We start from the raw sequence: 16221 nt of genomic DNA, 5'->3' as shown, positions 1-16221 counted from the left end.
AAAACTCAGCAGTGGACACAGGACTGGAAAAGATCAGTTTTCATTTGAATCCCTAAGAAAGGCAATGCCAAAGAAAGCTCAAACTACCGCACAATTGCACTCATCTCACACGCTAGTAAAGTAATGCTCAAAATTCTCCAAGCCAGGCTTCAGCAATATGTGAACTGTGAACTTCCAGATGTTCAAGCTGGTTTTAGAAAAGGCAGAGGAACCAGAGATCAAATTGCCAACATCTGCTGGGTCATCAAAAAAGCAAGAGAGTTCCAGAAAAACATCTATTTCTGCTTTATTGACTATGCCAAAGCCTTTGACTGTGTGGATCACAATAAACTGTGGAAAATTCTGAAAGAGATGGGAATACCAGACCACCTGACCTGCATCTTGAGAGACCTATATGCAGGTCAGGAAGCAACAGTTAGAACTGGACATGGAACAACAGACTGGTTCCAAATAGGAAAAGGAGTACGTCAAGGCTGTATATTGTCACCCTGCTTATTTAACTTATATGCAGAGTACATCATGAGAAATGCTGGGCTGGAAGAAGCACAAGCTGGAATCAAGATTGCTGGGAGAAATATCAATAACCTCAGATATGCAGATGACAACCACCCTTATGGCAGAAAGTGAAGAACTAAAGAGCTTCAATGAAAGTGAAAGAGGAGAGTGAAAAGTTGGCTTAAAGCTCAACATTCAGAGAACTAAGATCATGGCATCTGGTCCCACCACTTCATGGCAAATAGATGGGGAAACAGTGGAAACAGTGGCTGACTTTATTTTTCTGGGCTCCAAAATCACTGCAGATGGTGATTGCAGCCATGAAATTAAAAGACGCTCACTCCTTGGAAGGAAAGATATGACCAACCTAGATAGCATATTCAAAAGCAGAGACATTACTTTGCCAACAAAGGTCCATCTAGTCAAGGCTGTGGTTTTTTCCAGTGATCATGTATGGATGTGAGCGTTGGATTATAAAGAAAGCTGAGCACCGAAGAATTAATGCTTTTGAACTGTAGTGTTTGAGAAGACTCGAGAGCCCCTTGGACTACAAGAAGATCCAACCAGTCCATCCTAAAGGAGATCAGTCCTGGGTGTTCATTGGAAGGACTGATGTTGAAGCTGAAACTCCAATACTTTGGCCACCTGATGCGAAGAGCTGACTCATTTGAAAATACCCTGATGCTGGGAAAGATTGAGGGCAGGAGGAGAAGGGGACGACAGAGGATGAGATGGTTGTATGGCATCATCAACTCGATGGACATGGGTTTAGGTGGACTCCAGGAGTTGATGATGGACAGGGAGGCCTGGCGTGCTGCAGTTCACGGGGTTGCAAAGAGTCGAACACGACTGAGTGAGTGAACTGAACTGAACTTATACTTGCTGTGGTCCCTATGCCTCATTTTCCTCATCTGTCATGAAGCAGATACTCTGTTTTCCCAAAGTGTCTCCCTCCTACATATTCCCAGAGGAAGAGCAGGAAAACTTCATCAGAGTCCCTCTACTTGAAAGAGCGGGAAGCTGCCAAGTTAGAAAATGAACACAGCAGCTAAGTGCCATCTCCATGCCTCCATTTCCTCCCTTGAAGGATTCTTAGGATGGTTAATAGAATAATGCAGGCAAAATGCTAACACAGAGCCTGGCACCCTAAATGGTAGCTGTCCCTCTTTAACTGAAGTAAGACATCCCCTCCCCACATGTGACTTCAGAGAATCAGATTCCTTAAAAAGATGAACAACTGAATCTTATGCACTTTCCCCTTCTGCAAGTCCAGGAGGATAGCCTGCCCCAAAATTTGAACTAGACATAGAAGTAAGGAATAAAAGCTTTCACGCTGATCTGTCTGTCTCCCAGGCTTTTGTGTAACTTGGCATGGCTGTTAAGAGGTCAATGATACTATCATGGGTTTGCTTCCTCTAGCCAGTAGGGCACAGTCTGTGGACTGGGAAAGGGGAAGTGCCCACTGCTCTGCAGAACAGAGAGAAGAACCACCATTTCCTTGGATCCTATTGGTAAACATTTGTAGTTGAAAACAACAGACTCCACTGCCCTCAGTTTAGTTTTGAATATGCATTTATTGAAATATAAGCCACAGTGTTTGAAAATACAGAAAGGAAAACTGCAACATCTTTAAGGGAAAGGGGGAGCTTTTTTATTGCAAAGACTTCTCTCATTACTGATGCTGAGAAATGGATGCCAGAAATTCCACCAAGGCCTCACACAAGGAGATCAGTGATGGCATGGTGAGGATGCCATGAGTATGTGGGTTGAGGCAACAATCCTGGTGTCAAACCTCAGGCTCTATAGTTACTCTGGTCGAGAGGAATGTGCTCCTCCTGCACTCTTTCCTTCCTCACATAATTATGAACTGCTTCCTTCATGCCAGGAACTGTGCTAAGTGCTCAAGATAAAGGGAAGACATGCTGTCATGGTGCTTAGAGCCAACTGGATAAGACTGAACTAAGGTGTATAGACGCATGTTGTTCAGTCACCAAGTCGTGTCCAACTCTTTGTGACCCAATGGGCTTCAGCATGCCAGACTTCCCTGTCTTTACTGTGTTTCAGAGCTTGCTCAAACTCATGCCCATTAAGTTGGTGATGCCACCCAACCATCTCATCTTCTGCTGTCCCCTTCTCCTCCTGCTCTCAATCTTCCCCAGCATCATAAAGTGAAGTGAAGTTGCTCAGTAGTGTCCTACTCTTTGCGACCCCATGGACTGTAGCCTACCAGGCTCCTCTGTCCATGGGATTTTCCAGGCAAGAACACTGGAGTGGGTTGCTATTTCCTTCTCCAGGAGATCTTCCTGACCCAGGGATTGAACCCGGGTCTCCCACATTGTAGTCAGACGCTTTTACCATCTGTGCCACCAGGGAAGTCTCTCAGCATCATAGAGGAAAGGAAATAGGCAGGCTCTGCTGAGGAAGGTAGGGGAGAGAAGAAATGCAAGGAGACTGAACTGTTTCAGGAGCAGCCCAGACTTTCATGGGTCCTCCTCGGACTTCAGAGTTTTGGAGCATGACTCTTCCCGTGTCTTCTGTAAGGAAAAAAAAAAAAAAAGGAACTTCCTGAATGACTTCATTGTAGCCCCACACCTAGATACTATTCATCTTGACAGATCCTAGATTTTCAAAAGAAATATGAAACCAACAAAAAGGCAGTGAATTTTCCAAGCCTGGATGGGGGGAGGTGCTCAGGAGTCCTGCAGACCTGCCCTGGAGTGTGGCTGAGTCAGTGTTCCCAACTGAGAAAAAGGAGCATGTGATCAGGCTGAGATGATCACAAAGAGGTATCTGGGTTGACCTTCTGCCATTCTCTCCCTGGAGAACTCGCTCAGTGTGTGGTTTCACAGGATACTGCAGCCTCTTCTGGCAGCAGCGAGGAGGAAGACACTGTGCAGGGTGAATGGTGTGTGGTCCCCTGAGCTCCACCCCTTTCCCCAGCCCTTCCCCTGCCACCCTGCCCTGTGCCCTGTCTTACCTCCAGGACCATTCCACATGACCGCAGGTGTTCATGCACAGCGCCATGGTGTAGAAGTTATTCAAGTTCCCTTTGCAGCCACCGTAGAAAAAGCGTTGGCATTGCCTGGTCTTGGCATTGTAGAAGTACCTGATCTTCCTGCCCTTGCAGGGACCTATTGATTTAGGCTTCAGGCAGAAGGCAGGCTTAGAAGCTGCTGGAATGAGAGGGACAGTGGCTTAGTTATGAAGATGGTCATCACAACTCCATATAAGTCAACAACTAGAACTGTCTGTTTGCAATACAGAATGTTAGAGTTGTGGGGGATGGTCAAATTGAGAAGGCCATTTGGAAACCTCCTTTCTGGGACAGAATTATGAATGCTGCTAGATGTAACATAATATAATAATCATGTTCAAATATATATATCTTCTCATGAAGTATTTTAAGGAAAATTGGTATAATGCTTTTGATTAGCCTTAAAAGTTCTATAAGACTTCCGAGGTGGTTCAGTGGTTAAGAACCTCCTTCCAACTAAGGAATCCTGGGTTCAATCCCTTGTCAGGAAACTAAGGGCCCATATGCCATGGGGCAACTAAGCTGGTGGGCCACAATTACTGAGCCTTCAACCTGAAACTAAGACCCAATGTATCCAAATAAATGTGTGTGTGTGTGCACGTGCGTGCACGCCAAGTCGCTTCAGTCGTGTCGGACTCCTTGCGACACTACAAACTGTAGCCCACCAGGCTCATCTGTCCAGGGGACTCTCCAGGCAAGAACACTGGAGTGGGTTGCTGTGCCCTCTTCCAGGGTGTCTTCCCAACCCAGGGATTGAACCCAGGTCTCTTGCATCTCCTGCATTGGCAGCTGGGTTCTTTACCACTAGCACCACCTGAGAAGCCAAAAATAAATACACAAATGCGCAAAACAAAACCCACAACTCCAAAAGTAGGAAAAGAGCTCCAAGGTGAGAAACATTTGCTATAGGTCAGTAATTACTGGGTCTGGATACCTGGGTTTTATAATACTATTCTCTGTGCTTATGTGCATGTTTAAAACTTTCCACCATTAATTAAAAAAATGTGAAGGAAACAGGCTGTAATGGAAAAAGGCATGAAGAAAATTTGGATACCTCAGGAGGATTCTATAAATTGAATAATGATATGCTGATATTGTGATTATAAGAAGAAATATATGTTTTTTTTAATTCTTTTCCTAACACTAAGTTCCTAAAAACGTTGGTATTTCTTATATGATGAGAACAATAAAAGTGTCTTTTGGTATGTTATGTCAATGATTTTGGAAAGACCCTCATAACCCCAGCATGGGCTCTGAATGCACAGGAAGGAGTATCTGGCAGGAGAGAGGGTTGGAACTTTCCTTGCTACCCTCTTCCTTGATCTTTTATCCTCCGTCCTCCTCCTCCTCCTTGCCTCCACCTCAGGGAGGGGAGAGGAGCTGTTGATTGAACAATCACCAATAGCTAATGATTTAATGCATCATGACTAGGTAATGAAGCCTCCACAGAAACTTCAACAGAGCAAGACATTCATATTATTCAAGAAACCTGAGATCGATTCAGGGAACAACATAAATAAACGCTCCATCAAGGATCATATGGACCACTGCAGCAGCCTGCTCCCTGGGCCTCCATGTCTGCCCTTCATCCCCTAGAGGGCACTGTCGGCACTGCAGCCTCAGGGATCCTCTTACTACTGATTCCTACCCCATTGCTCCCATGACCAATCCCTCAGTGACTCCCCGTTTCTCTGGGAGTCAAATTTTGATCTTAATAAGTCCCACAAGATTCCTCATGACCTGCCCCCATGGCCTCTCAGCCTCATCGCCTTCCACTCCCCTCCCCTCCCCTCCACCCACCCAGCTCCATCCACCCTGGTCCTGGCTGCTGTTCCAACACACACCAGGCACGTTACTTCTGCAGCCTCTGCTCAAAGCCTCCTTATCACAGAAGGTTTCCCTAACCCTGGAGAGAAAAAGGACAGCAAACTTTTTCCACGTACCTCTCTACCTTCAGGAAACTTATAATCTACCACAGGATTTCTCCCCTCTGCTATTGTTTGTTTCCCTCCTTGAAGGCAAATTATTTTGCCATATTTTTTCACAGCTGTTTCCCCACCCCAAGAACAATGCTTTGTAGGGACTTAGTAACTTCCATCTTCATTCTCTCAGCAAGTGCACAGTCATTGAATAGAATCAATATGACTTGAATTCCTTTTAGTAAAAAAAATCTACTTGATGAGCAGGCACATCAGACTCTGCACATAGATGGCTCAAGACTGTCCTCAGTTCAGATGCCAGCCCCATGATCCTGAATAACTCATACTTGTGACCAACTGGCTAAAAGTCAAAGGTACCACGACCCCTCTTCCATCTTCACTCACTCAATAGAACCAGTGACTGAATTCAGGAAAGCACTTCACTTACTTTTCCCAGAAATTTAGAAAGGAGGCAACTCAGAGACAGAGAAGAAGAGGAGATGTGCAGGGCAAAGCGGGGGTGGGGGGGTGGCGGGGGGGAGGGTGTGAAGCTTTCATGTCCCAGTGAGCACAGCACCCTCACATCACCTCCTTGTGTTCATCGCCCTGAAAATAGTCTGAACCCCAATGTTTATGGATATTATTGAGTTTTCAATAAATCAGCATACTGATTGAATTGTCAGCTGCTGATAATTGATCCCAGTTAGTTTCCCCCACTCTCCCCAGAGGTGCCGGCATGGTGAAGGGGCATGAAGGTTCACACCTTTACAAGGTGGTTTAAATTTTTTTAGACCAGTCCGTACCTGAATGCTTCTCATTTAGTCTTCCGTAAGTCATCTCATAACCTATGAAAGACAGTAAATTCCAAGAGTTTGAGGAGGCCTGGACCAAGAACCAGGAAAACGATCAAAAGCAGATAATAAAGTAACAGTCAAAGGGGACAAGGGAAAGGGCTTGGAGACTTTACTAATATTGTACCAGCCTTGGTCCCCTGAGCCAGCCACGCAAGGGCTGTGTTTCTTACCTTTCCCTGAAGTTGCTCTGCTCAGTGGTCTTATATCTTTCTGATTCATTTTAATAATAAAGAGATATCATTATATGATACTTAAACATTCTTTCTTGCTCAAGGAAGTTACTCAGACATATTTTTTTCAAAATTAACACATCTAAGTAGAAAATGGACAAAAGTGGTCATGAAATGTGATCAAACTCTTTATATTCCTGACAGGTAATCTTTTCAAAGAACCCATGGAACATGTACCCCTGTTCAGATGAGCAAACTGCAGATGGCTTGCCCCAGGACACAAGGCAGGGTAGTAGGGGGGTCAGGACGAGGTACTGTCCAGTCACAACCCACTTGACACACTTTCTGATTTGGCCAGGAACTTTGAAAATGCACATAACTGGCAAGAGTTTCCGGGTATTTTCATTACTCCCCTGTGCCCGCGTCTCACCTCAGCCCCCAAATCACAAGGTAGACTGAGTCTGAGTTTTCCTCTGACACCAAATGTGTGATGTCTCTACCAACACCAACCAATTCCCCAAACACCCACTGGGTGTCGCATAGTCAATTTACTTCTGATAGTGTATGGGTGGACTTCGTGCAGATCCTGCTGGTTGAGAGCTCTTACTGTCCTCAGTTCAGATATGAGTCATGTGATCTCAAATGCTTGTGACCAACTGGGTGAAAATCAGAGCTTCCATGACCCCTATCTCCATGTTCAATAACTATAGAACCAGCGACTGAACTCAGGAAACACCTCGCTTACTGTACCCATGTTATTATAAAAGATAAAGCTTGGGGCCAGTGAAATGGAGGAGACAGGTAGGGCAAAGGCGGAGTGGAGGTGTGCGGAGCCTACATACCCCAGTGAGCTCAGCACCCTCACGTCACCTCCTTGTGTTCATCACCCTGAAAGCTCTCTAAACACCAGTGCTTATGGATTTTTACTTAAGCTTCAAATCAAAGGCATATTGATTGATCTGTGGCCATTGGTGATTGACTGAGTCTCAGTGTCCTCCCCTCTCCCCAGAAATGCTGTCATGGGGCCTGGTGAAAATTCTAACTTGCAAATGCATGTTTGTCTTGCTTTGGAGATAAGCGTGGTTCTGAAGTTATCGTCAGTTGCTGTCCATGACTCATCTCATGACCTATGAAAAACAGTGAATTCCAAGAAGTTCAAAAGGCCTGCCTCATGAATCAGTCAAGGATCACATATATATCTTTTTATTACCCTACAGTGAGGATCAGAGACACTGCACTGACCAGGAATAGAGTCTCAGGGAGGTGGTCCCTGATCTGGTACTTTATCTGGATATATATTTTTTTAATTCTAATTTTCTTTTTTTTCCATGTTGAGAGTGATGAAATGTTCTTGGAGTTAAAACTGCCCAATTTCCCAGGAGAAATCCAGAGAGGGCTGGCAGCACCCACCCCACCCATGCCCCCCCCCCCTTTCCATGAACTCCCCTCATTTCCCTCCAGTGTGTAGAGGAGAGGTGAGCCCAGACATACCGTGGTCATGGCTCTTGTTAATATCCTCTGAGATGCCATCCACTAGGATAACCAGGAGGAAGAGAAGGGCTGCAGAGAGGCAGAGTCGGTTCATCTTCGTGGACTCGCAGGAGGGCTCCTGAGGATGCTGAGGATGGATGGAGCTTTTAATATCCTGGCTGAGGGGTGTGATCAGGCACTGAAGAGGGAAGAGAAGAAGGGGAGGAGCTGGGTCAGTCCTGGTTATTGTGCAATCTCCATCTGACTTCGTGTTTCTGGTCGCTGGGGCCAAATACCAAGTAACAGCGCTTCTCAGACTTGACTCCGCCTGTGGGTCTCCTGTGAACACAGATCATGATTCCAGTGTGGTCACTCAGGGAGCGTCCCAGTACCTAGAGCAGTGCATGGAACATGATAGATAGTCAGTGAGCAGATGAGAGCTGATCAAAGGCCAGATAGGATATCAGCACTGTGTTAGCTCACCCACAACCACCACTGTGTGAGCTTAGCCTCCTGCAGGCGTCATCACATCCTGGCATCAACACCCTTCATCCGTATCCACCCGCTTCACCTACCTTAGAAGACAGGAGTGACACAGCACACCTTTGTGCAACCAGCGCCACAGCTTCTCCACCGGATGGACCCTTGCTCTTTACCTGCCGCTGGTCCAAACGGAAATCAGCTGCCCAAGACAATGTTCTGCTTGAGCAGCCACCCTATTTTCTGGGTAGAAAAAGGAGTAAGGGGAGAGCGCAGAGAAGGGGCAGGGAGCTGACCACGTCTCCACAGCATGACCACCTGCCATTCCTCAATCTGTTTCACAACTAGGAGTGTGCCTTGCCTGAGTGGAACTCAGGGGACCTTGGAAGATTCGCTTCAATTTCCCCTTCCTCCTGCTCTCTGCTCCAGTGGCATCAGGGTCACAGGACCTCAGTTCCAGTACCAGCTCTGCCTTTTCCTAACTCTGTGCCTGAGCATGTGAATCTCCCAGAGTCCATGTCTTCAGGTGTCACATGATATCAGCACTGCCCACATCATGAGGTCACTGTGGAAGCAACGGACACAACGGACATACGTTCGTTTTCCCTGAGATGTCAAAGTCCCTTGTACTATTAATAATAATAGCAATAAGTAATTACCGTGGGTAAAAACATAGCTTTTTATATGTTAAGCATTATCCTAAGCACTTGACATATAGTAACTCCAAAAATCCTAAAGGAGGGGGTGAGGAACTATTGACATTTCTTCATTTACAGAGGAGGAAACTGAGGTGAAAGCAAATAAAGTAATTTGCCTACAATCATAGAATGGAGAGAGGATTTGAAGTCAGGGTTCTGGCTTCAGAGTCTGTGCACGTGCACTCAGTTGCATTGTTGGCTGAAAACTGTGGGGCACACGTGAGGGGTGACACACCCACAGTCCCTTCACTCGCTCCTGTATATGCACTCCCAGTTACAATCACTTACCATAAGCCTCCCATGCACTCATTCACACACAGTCATTCTTCTGTTAATACACACACATACACCCTGTGCTCCACTCCAGGCTCAAGGAGGAGGGAGCTGGGCTCAGTGCCCAGAAGCCCCAGGAGCAAGTCCAGCCAAACGTCAAGCAGGCACAGGGCTGGGTGATGAGCTGAGAGGATGTGGGGGGCTGCCTTCCTTCACAGACACCCTTTCCCTTGAGAAGGGCTGCTGCTGTTGCTGCTAAGTCGCTTCAGTTGTGTCTGACTCTGTGAGACCCCATAGATGGCAGCCCACCAGTCTCCACCATCCCTGGGATTCTCCAGGCAAGAACACTGGAGTGGGTTGCCATTTCCTTCTCCAATGCATGAAAGTGAAAAGTGAAAGTGAAAAGCTCAGTCGTGTCCAACCCCTAGCGACCCCATGGACTGCAGCACACCAGGCTCCTCCGTCCATGGGATTTTCCAGGCAAGAGTACTGGAGTGGGGTACCATTGCAAGAGTTCTCAATACCGAGCTGCCCCAGGACAGAAGGGCATTGGGAATGGGTGATTCACTGAACAAGCCACTGTGAGTGGAGGCTCTGCTCTCTCCTGAGACATTCCACCTGCATGATTTCATTTAGCCTCAAGTCAGTCCTACAGCATCTGGGATTCTCATCCCATTGCATCAGAGAAGTAAAGCCTCCTGTGGGTGGTCAGATTCTAGCTCAGAAGGCCCTCTGGCCCTGCCCCTATTCCCCTCAGTCTGTCACCTGAGACCAGGCAGCTGCAGATAATTCTCCTAACAGCAGAGACTCCTCTTTTCTACCCTCTCCTCTCTCATCTGTCTGTCTTTCTCTCCCAACTTCCTCCTTTCCTGGTCCTCCTCACTCTGGTCCAGGTTAGACTCCCCCTGATGGGCTCAGCCTCCCTTCCCCTCTCCCCTCCAGCTCATGCATGACCGAGGTCTCTAATTACAAACCTCCCCAGCCTCTGCATGCATCTTCAGAGAAATAACAAGGCAAGAACATCACAGGCATTGTATTCTGGATAAAGATCCAAGACTGTGGGACTCCAGATCATATCTCTGCTTCTATTCCACAGTTCTTCCGTCTGAAGCAGAAGACTCTTGGATCCCATGCTATCTCAGGCCACATGGTGAAGTGGATGGAATGTACCAGGGGCAGAGAGAAGGTGTTCAGATGTTTGAAACGCTGTGCCCTCTGAGAGGGACATTCATATCCAAGTCATGAGCAAACTACGTGATATAATAGCACCTCACTTTTTGGACCTACAGAGTCTTCCTTCTTAAATGTGAGGTCATGAATAATGTTTTATAAGGATTATTTCAAGTATTAAAAGGAAGAGCATAAGCAAAAGATTGCACATCTGGCTGGAATATATCAAAGATTGTTAGTACACAGTACATTTCACAATTTTGAAAAGTTTGCCAGGATTTAACAGTGGGAGTTTTACAGAAAATGAATTTCTAGCATTGTTTGAAAAAGTAAACCACCTGGCAACAACACAGTCCTGCAATTTATCAAGGGCAGTGGATCGCAACTTTGAGTGAGTACCAGAATCCCTTAGCCATTTGGTCAAATACAGATCTGAGAGCTCCACTTTCTGAGGTCTGATTTGGGAGGACAGGAGTGGGACCTCAGTGTTCACATCTACCAGGTTTCCAGGGCTCAAAGAGGTTAAACAGCAGAAAAAGCCCTTCTGTGTCTAGGAGGGACCCAAACAAAAATGGAACACTCTGTAACCAGGTTTGGACCCAGACAATATGAGCTAAATTACACAAACCACCAAAATGACCTCGCACACCTCTATCTTGAGTGACTGCTACTTCTTTACCAAATACAGTTCTAACCTCTATCTTAGTCTTCCCTTTTCAGAGTTAACGTTGAGATATCCAATCAGAGAACAGCCCACTTCCTATCACCATCCATCCAGAGCACAGCCAACTTGCTGAACCCACCCCCAAATCACCTAACACAAGCCCGCATTCTAGCAGTCCTTTTAAAAGTCTTTTTAATTTGATTGATTTTTGGCTGCATCGCGTCTTTGTGGCGTTGCACAGGGCTTTTCCAGTTGCGCGGATGCGGTGCGTGGGCTCCTCCTTGCGGTGACTTCGCTCATTGCAGAGCACAGGCTCTCGGTGTGCAGGCTTCAGTAGTTGCGGTTCCCAGGCTCTAGAGGGCAGCCTCAGTAGTTCTGGCACATGGATTTAGTTGCTCTGCAGCATGTGGAATCTTCCCGGCCAGGGATCGAACCCGTGTCTCCTGCATTGGCAGGCAGATTCTTATCCACTGCACCACCAGGGCAGTCCTACAAATCCTTTTTAACATCCTCTTAATGAGACATCGTGCGGTTCGTAAGTGTGGTGACTTGGTTCTTGCTGTAGTGAGTCATAAACCCAACTCATTCAACTAGCAGTGGGAGTATTTCTAGAGGTCTGTGGCTGTAAATATCGGCAGATAAGCATTATCCTTATTTTATAATGAAATAAAGCAAAACTCAGAGACGCTGAGATATGTGTCCAGGATGATGAGCTAGTGAGTAACAGAAGGAGCACCATCTGTGTCCTCTTTCATTTAACTGCAATGATTTTTGAGTTCCCTCTGCCTCAATTCCCTCATGTGTAATAAGGTAGTTAGACTCTGTCCTCCAAAGGTCCCTTCATCCCACATCTTCCCAGAGGCAGGACCGTGAAACCTTGTCAAAGTGGCTCTACTTGGGAGAACCGGCACCTCCCCTGGGGCCTCCCTAGCTTCTGAACAAGGCATTTATCACAAGGCCTTGCAGCTGGGAAAGTCTAATATGAAAGTGAAATATGGTTCATCCTGGGACATAGCTACACTAGTCCTGGACCCCCAACCACCACGTACATCCTGTCCTGCCTCTCAGCCATCCTCTGTTGGTGATTCACATCTCCACACATCCTGCTGCCACAGCTCTTGCCCAACTTGGGGAGGGAAGGCGGGAGGGTGACTTGGGTGCGCCAACCCTACTGACCACCCTCCTCTTCTTCCACTATCCTGTCTCCTTTAACCCAGTGAGCGAGCACCTCATGAAGCCTCCCCGCAGTATAAATTGGGGGAAGTGAAAAAGATGGGTTCCCTCAAGGTGAGTCCTGACATTCTGAAAGCTGGTGGAGGGGACTTAGCAAGATTTTGCATATGGAGTTACACTTTGTAGGGGAGGGGCGTACTTCTTGCTTGCCATCTCCCAATGTCTGTAGGATCTCTTAGGACAAAGACGTAGAATTGGTTGGTAGGTTTCTTGGGAGCAGACGGAGCACAGCGTGGAAAGCCAAGGCCTAGGGGAGGGAAGAGCTATGGTTAAAAGGTGCAAGTGTTTTACTGATGGATGCCTGAGCTGCACCTGAAGCCCGAGGGAAAATGAGGTCCCTGTGGGGGGAGGTGTAAAAACAGGCTGAGTGACTGTCTTCTATGAAATTTTAGTGATTATTCAGTTTGTTATTGTTCAGTCCCTTAGTCTTGTCTGACTCTTTGAGACCCCATGGGCTGTAGCCCGCCAGGCTCCTCTGTCCATTAGGTTTCCCAGGCAAAACTACTGGAGTGGGTTGCTGTTTCCTTCTCCAGGGGATCTTCCTGACCCAGGGAACGAATCTGCATTTCCTGCATTGGCAGATGGATTCTTTGCCCCCAAGCCACCAGGGAAGTGGTATTCAGTAGCTTTCTCATTTATTTTCCAACACGAAATTTCTCCTCTGTCCAAACACCCACTCACCTATGTCACTCAGGCCCGAGGAGTCTCTTTCTTAGAGATGCTAAAGGCGGCTGCCTTACTCTCCTCAGGAGCAGGGACTAGCAGGAGGAGGCAGGAATGTCAAGCTTTAGCGTCAGAGCTCTCATGTAGATAAGATAGTTGCCCCAAGTATCCCCTCTCCCTTACTCTGTCCAGAGGGGACTTCCAGGTTCATTGTATTCAGAGTTGGGTGGACTTTGAGGAACAGGTTGAGTTCTCCTTGTGATGCTCAAAGACTACTTGGAAACAAATATAGACTCCAACCTGGGAAATGGATGGAGGTAGGATCTCCGTTCTCCTCTCCACCTCTTTGTCTTGCCCCAAAGCTCCTGTTCACCCCCTTCTGTCTACTGATGGAATGCAACTCATGCTTCCAAACTCAGTTCAGACATCGCCTCTTCTGGGAGGCTGGCCTTGACCACTTCAGGTGACAACCAGCCTCTCCACCTCGGCTCCCACCACATCCCCAGGAAACTAGTCCTCCAGCTAAGTGACATTGCCAGGCTCCCATTCCTCCCTCACGGGATTCACAGGATGATTAAATAAAATCATGCAGGCAAAATGCTAACACAGAACCTGGCACATGGCCAGCGTTCACTCAAAGGCTGGTGGCCTTTCTTTAACAAAAGAAGCCACCTCCCCGGACGTGACCCCAGGGGAGGGGACTCTCCAGAAAAGTGGACAGTTGAACATCATGTCCCTTCCTTTCTCCTCCTGGTGTGTGATGTAGGGGGTTTTGGAAGGACCTTACTAACCCCAGAATGATTGGCTCTGGTTGCCAAGGGAAACCACTGTCTGACAGGAGGGTTGGAACTTTCATTCCTATCCTCCCCCATGGCCGTCCATCCACCTTCCCTCCCCCTCAAACTCAGGGAGGAAAGTGGAGCTGTTGGTTGAACAACTGCCAATGGCCAATGATTTAATGCATCACGACTCAGTAATGAAGCCACCATAGGAACCCCAGCAGAACAAGACATTCATGTTATTCAAGAGACCTGGGGTCCACCCAGGCAACAACCAGGCTCACCTGGACCCCTGCAGCAACTTGTCACCAGGCCCCCGTCTCTGCCCTTCGCCCCCTAGAGGCCACTCCCCACACTGCAGCCGCAGAATCCAGCTACCACCTGAGTCCTATCCCATTTGCTCCCATGACCAATCCCTCAGTGACTTCCCAGCTCTCTCAGAGTCAAGTTCTGATTATTAAATACCTACAAGAGTCCTCATGATGTGCCCCCAGCCCTCATGATCATGGGGTTGCCGTGGAAGCAGTGGAGGCAACTTCTCCCAAGAAGTCGAAGTCTTTTGAGGTAGTAATAATGGTGGTGGTTTAGTTGCTAAGTCGTGTCTGACTCTTGCGACCCCACGGACTGTAGCCCGCCAGGCTCCTCTGTCCATGGGATGCTGCAGGCAAGAATACTGCAATCATGAGTAATATAGCAGATAAAACAGCTTTTGTGTGTGTGTATTATGCATTATCCTAAGCACGTATCTTAACTCACTGAATCCTCAAAAATCCTAGAAGAGTGGGTGAGGAACTGTCGATATTTCCTTGTGTTACAGAGGAGGAAACTGAGGTAGAAACAAATAAAGTATTTTTTCTAAAGTCATAGAGTGGAGACAGAGGATTTAACCCAGGAATTTCGCTTCGGAGTCTGTGCGCATGCGCCCTGCTGCACTGTTGGCTGTAAACCACGGTGCGCACGTGAGGGGGTTACACACCCACAATCCCTCACTCACACCTGTGTATTCACCTCCAGTTACAGTCATGTAGCACAAGACCCCTGTGCCAACTCATCCACACGAAGACAAGCATTTTCCATTCATACACACACACACACACTTACACACACCCAGTGCTCCACTCCAGGCTCAAGGAGGAGGGAGCTGGGCTCAGTGCCCAGAAGCCCGAGGAGCAAGTCCAGCCAAACGTCAAGCAGGCGCAGAGCTGGGTGATGAGCTGAGAGGACGCGGGGTCTGCCTTCCTGCACAGACACCCTTTCCCTGGAGAAGGGCAGGAGCTCTCAGTACCGAGCTGCCCCAGGACAGAAGGGCATTGGGAGCCTGTGACTCACGAACAAGCCACTGTGAGTGGAGGGTCTGCTCTCTCTTGAGACATTCCACATGTGACACTTTATTTAGCCTCATGTCCATCCTGCAACATCTGGGTTCTCATCCCATTGTGTCAAGAAGAAAGTACAGGCTCAAAGAAGTAAAGTGACTTGTTCAGACTCCACAACAGCAAACTGAACAAATGGGATTCTAGTTCAAGAGCCCTCTGCTCTGCCCCTCTTCCTGCCTCAGTCTGTCCACCTGAGACCAGGGAGCAGCAGAGACTCCTCCTAACAGCAGAGGCTTGTCTTTTCTTCCCTGTCCCCCTCTCGTCTGTCCATCTTTCTCTCCCAATGTCCTTCTCTCCTGGTCCTCTTCACTCTGGTCCAGGTTAGAGGTTCCCATATACAGAAGGCCCCTGTTGGGCCTGTGTTTCCCCCCTCCCTGCTCATCAATGACTGAGATCTCTGATTACAAGCCTTCCCGGCCCCTGTCGGCATCTTCAGAGAAATTACAGGGCAGCAACATCACATAGTGTGTATTCTGGATAAAGGCATGTTATCTGAGCACTGTGGGACTCAGATCGTATCTCTGCTCCTATTCCTTAGTTTTTCACTCTGAAAAATGAGAAGCACGGATACCATGCTATCTAAGGCTACATCCTGAAATGGATGGAATGTACTTGCGGCAGGCAGAAGAGATTTAAATTTTTGTGATGCTGAGCCCTCTGAGAGGGACATTCATATCTAAGTCATTAGAGACCACTTTCTGGCCACGAGACATAACAGGGCCTCACTTGGCATGTATGTGGTCTGTCTCCATGAAGTGGTGGCATGAGTACTGGAGTTTTAGGATTATTATAAGGATTAAAAGGAAAAGGATAAACTGGAAGTTGCAAATCTGGTTGGAATACTGTTAGCCCACCCAGTCAATTTTATAATTTTGAATCATTTGCCAGCATTTAAAGGTGGAGGATTTCATAAAAAGGAAATTTCTAGCATTGTTGCACAAGA

General features: G+C 47.4%; 1 protein-coding gene across 4 annotated transcripts; it reads right to left on the bottom strand.

Annotated features, from left to right (window-relative positions):
* Positions 1-2049: 2049 nt before the first annotated feature.
* On the bottom strand, positions 2050-8313 carry LOC113902973 (pancreatic trypsin inhibitor-like). 4 transcript variants are annotated; one of them, XM_027558429.1, is made up of 5 exons: positions 8239-8313; positions 7964-8141; positions 6252-6293; positions 3473-3668; positions 2050-3029 (listed from the first exon to the last, which is right to left on the bottom strand). In XM_027558429.1, exons 1-5 carry the CDS (start codon positions 8296-8298, stop codon positions 2996-2998), a joined length of 510 nt encoding a protein of 169 aa, XP_027414230.1. In that variant the 5' UTR covers positions 8299-8313; the 3' UTR covers positions 2050-2995. The 4 variants fall into 4 exon arrangements, with proteins under 4 accessions (XP_027414230.1, XP_027414231.1, XP_027414232.1 ...); XM_027558430.1 differs by having other exon boundaries at positions 3473-3665; XM_027558431.1 differs by having other exon boundaries at positions 2803-3026.
* Between the last annotated feature and the right edge of the window lie 7908 nt (positions 8314-16221).

Source organism: Bos indicus x Bos taurus, chromosome 13, assembly GCF_003369695.1.
Source record: "Bos indicus x Bos taurus breed Angus x Brahman F1 hybrid chromosome 13, Bos_hybrid_MaternalHap_v2.0, whole genome shotgun sequence".
Classification (NCBI taxonomy): Eukaryota; Metazoa; Chordata; class Mammalia; order Artiodactyla; family Bovidae; genus Bos; species Bos indicus x Bos taurus.
The sequence above is the reverse complement of the archived record's forward strand: the minus strand, read 5'-3'. Positions and strand labels throughout refer to the sequence as shown.

Bases quoted from the DNA above. Each gene is read 5' to 3' on its own strand.
- LOC113902973 (XM_027558429.1), bottom strand. From the start codon at position 8,298: ATGATCTGTGTTCACAGGAGACCCACAGGCGGAGTCAAGTCTGAGAAG. The intron at 6,294-7,963 runs GTATGTCTGGGC...TGTCTTTCATAG, and splicing joins TAACAAGAGCCATGACCACG to GTTATGAGATGACTTACGGA. The intron at 3,030-3,472 runs GTAAGACAGGGC...TTTTCCTTACAG, and splicing joins CATGTGGAATGGTCCTGGAG to AAGACACGGGAAGAGTCATG.